General features: G+C 64.6%; 1 protein-coding gene across 1 annotated transcript; it reads right to left on the reverse strand.

Annotated features, from left to right (window-relative positions):
* Positions 1-566: 566 nt before the first annotated feature.
* Positions 567-1,712, reverse strand: LOC138371096 (collagen alpha-1(XXVII) chain B-like). Its single transcript, XM_069335813.1, has one exon. The coding sequence runs from the start codon at positions 1,710-1,712 to the stop codon at positions 567-569; it is 1,146 nt and encodes a 381-aa protein (XP_069191914.1).
* Between the last annotated feature and the right edge of the window lie 631 nt (positions 1,713-2,343).

A 2,343-nucleotide genomic window follows, 5' to 3' on the forward strand; every position in this document is an offset into this window, starting at 1 on the left:
TCTGAACAACTCTGATCCTCAGACCTTCTGAACAACTCTGCCTGCTCTGGGAGTCACTCTCGTCCATCACCAGAACGAAGGACTGCCAATGAATATTTTGGTTTAGCTAACCAAAGCAGTTTAGCTGCTGTGTTCTTGTGTATTATTTGGACAAAATAATATGGCGTCTGGTGCTGTTCTGACGTCACAATATGCGAGGAAGTTTAACAAGTGGCGGGAGATTGGATAACCTGAAAGAGGTGACCTCAGATGTCAAAGGTCACGCAGACCGTCACGTAGACGTCACAAGAAGAGGCATCCTGACCTTATTCCTCAACCCACATAAAGAGTCTCCAACCCACTCGAGCCCCGTGAGAAAGTCCGGATCAAATATTTGAGTAGTGGCAATGTTTGGAATGAGAATGACCCGAAGGCCAGTCCCCACAAGCCCTGGTCCTCCACACAGCCCTGGTCCTCCACACAGCCCTGGTCCTCCACGCAGCCCTGGTCCTCCACGTAGCCCTGGTCCTCCACACAGCCCTGGTCCTCCACACAGCCCTGGTCCTCCACGCAGCCCTGGTCCTCCATTAGCCCTGGTCCTCCACACAGCCCTGGTCCTCCACGCAGCCCTGGTCCTCCACGCAGCCCTGGTCCTCCACGTAGCCCTGGTCCTCCACACAGCCCTGGTCCTCCACGCAGCCCTGGTCCTCCACACAGCCCTGGTCCTCCACACAGCCCTGATCCTCCACACAGCCCTGGTCCTCCACACAGCCCTGGTTCTCCACGCAGCCCTGGTCCTCCACGCAGCCCTGGTCCTCCACGCAGCCCTGGTCCTCCATGCAGCCCTGGTCCTCCACGCAGCCCTGGTCCTCCACGCAGCCCAGGTCCTCCACGCAGCCCTGGTCCTTCACGCAGCCCTGGTCCTCCACGCAGCCCTGGTCCTCCACGTAGCCCTGGTCCTCCACGCAGCCCTGGTCTTCCCCGTAGCCCTGGTCCTCCATGCAGCCCTGGTCCTCCACGTAGCCCTGGTCCTCCACGCAGCCCTGGTCCTCCACGCAGCCCTGGTCCTCCACGTAGCCCTGGTTCTCCACGCAGCCCTGGTCCTCCACGCAGCCCTGGTCCTCCACGTAGCCCTGGTCCTCCACGTAGCCCTGGTCCTCCACGCAGCCCTGGTCCTCCACGCAGCCCTGTTCCTCCACGTAGCCCTGGTCCTCCACGCAGCCCTGGTCCTCCACGCAGCCCTGGTCCTCCACACAGCCCTGGTCCTCCACGCAGCCCTGGTCCTCCACGCAGCCCTGGTCCTCCACGCAGCTCTGGTCCTCCACGCAGCCCTGGTCCTCCACGTAGCCCTGGTCCTCCACGTAGCCCTGGTCCTCCACGCAGCTCTGGTCCTCCACGCAGCCCTGGTCCTCCACGTAGCCCTGGTCCTCCACGTAGCCCTGGTCCTCCACGCAGCCCTGGTCCTCCATGCAGCCCTGGTCCTCCACGTAGCCCTGGTCCTCCACGCAGCCCTGGTCCTCCACGTAGCCCTGGTCCTCCAAACAGCCCTGGTCCTCCACGCAGCCCTGGTCCTCCACGTAGCCCTGGTCCTCCACGCAGCCCTGGTCCTCCACGTAGCCCTGGTCCTCCACGCAGCCCTGGTCCTCCACGCAGCCCTGGTCCTCCACGCAGCTCTGGTCCTCCACGTAGCCCTGGTCCTCCACGTAGCCCTGGTCCTCCACACAGCCCTGCATGGTCCTCCACGCAGCCCTGGTCCTCCACGTAGCCCTGGTCCTCCACCCAGCCCTGGTCCTCCACGCAGCTCTGGTCCTCCACGCAGCCCTGGTCCTCCACGCAGCCCTGGTCCTCCACACAGCCCTGGTCCTCCACGCAGCCCTGGTCCTCCACTCAGCCCTGGTCCTCCACGCAGCCCTGGTCCTCCACGCAGCCCTGGTCCTCCACGCAGCCCTGGTCCTCCACGTAACCCTGGTCCTCCACACAGCCCTGGTCCTCCACGCAGCCCTGGTCCTCCACGTAGCCCTGGTCCTCCACACAGCCCTGGTCCTCCACACAGCCCTGGTCCTCCACGCAGCCCTGGTCCTCCACACAGCCCTGGTCCTCCACGCAGCCCTGGTCCTCCACGCAGCTCTGGTCTTCCACGCAGCCCTGGTCCTCCACGCAGCCCTGGTCCTCCACGCAGCCCTGGTCCTCCACGCAGCCCTGGTCCTCCACGCAGCCCTGGTCCTCCACGTAGCCCTGGTCCTCCACGCAGCCCTGGTCCTCCACGCAGCCCTGGTCCTCCACGCAGCTCTGGTCCTCCACGCAGCCCTGGTCCTCCACGCAGCCCTGGTCCTATATCACAAGTACGGCAGATTAGGGGGAAGA

This window comes from Procambarus clarkii, chromosome 4, assembly GCF_040958095.1.
Source record: "Procambarus clarkii isolate CNS0578487 chromosome 4, FALCON_Pclarkii_2.0, whole genome shotgun sequence".
Lineage (NCBI taxonomy): Eukaryota > Metazoa > Arthropoda > Malacostraca > Decapoda > Cambaridae > Procambarus > Procambarus clarkii.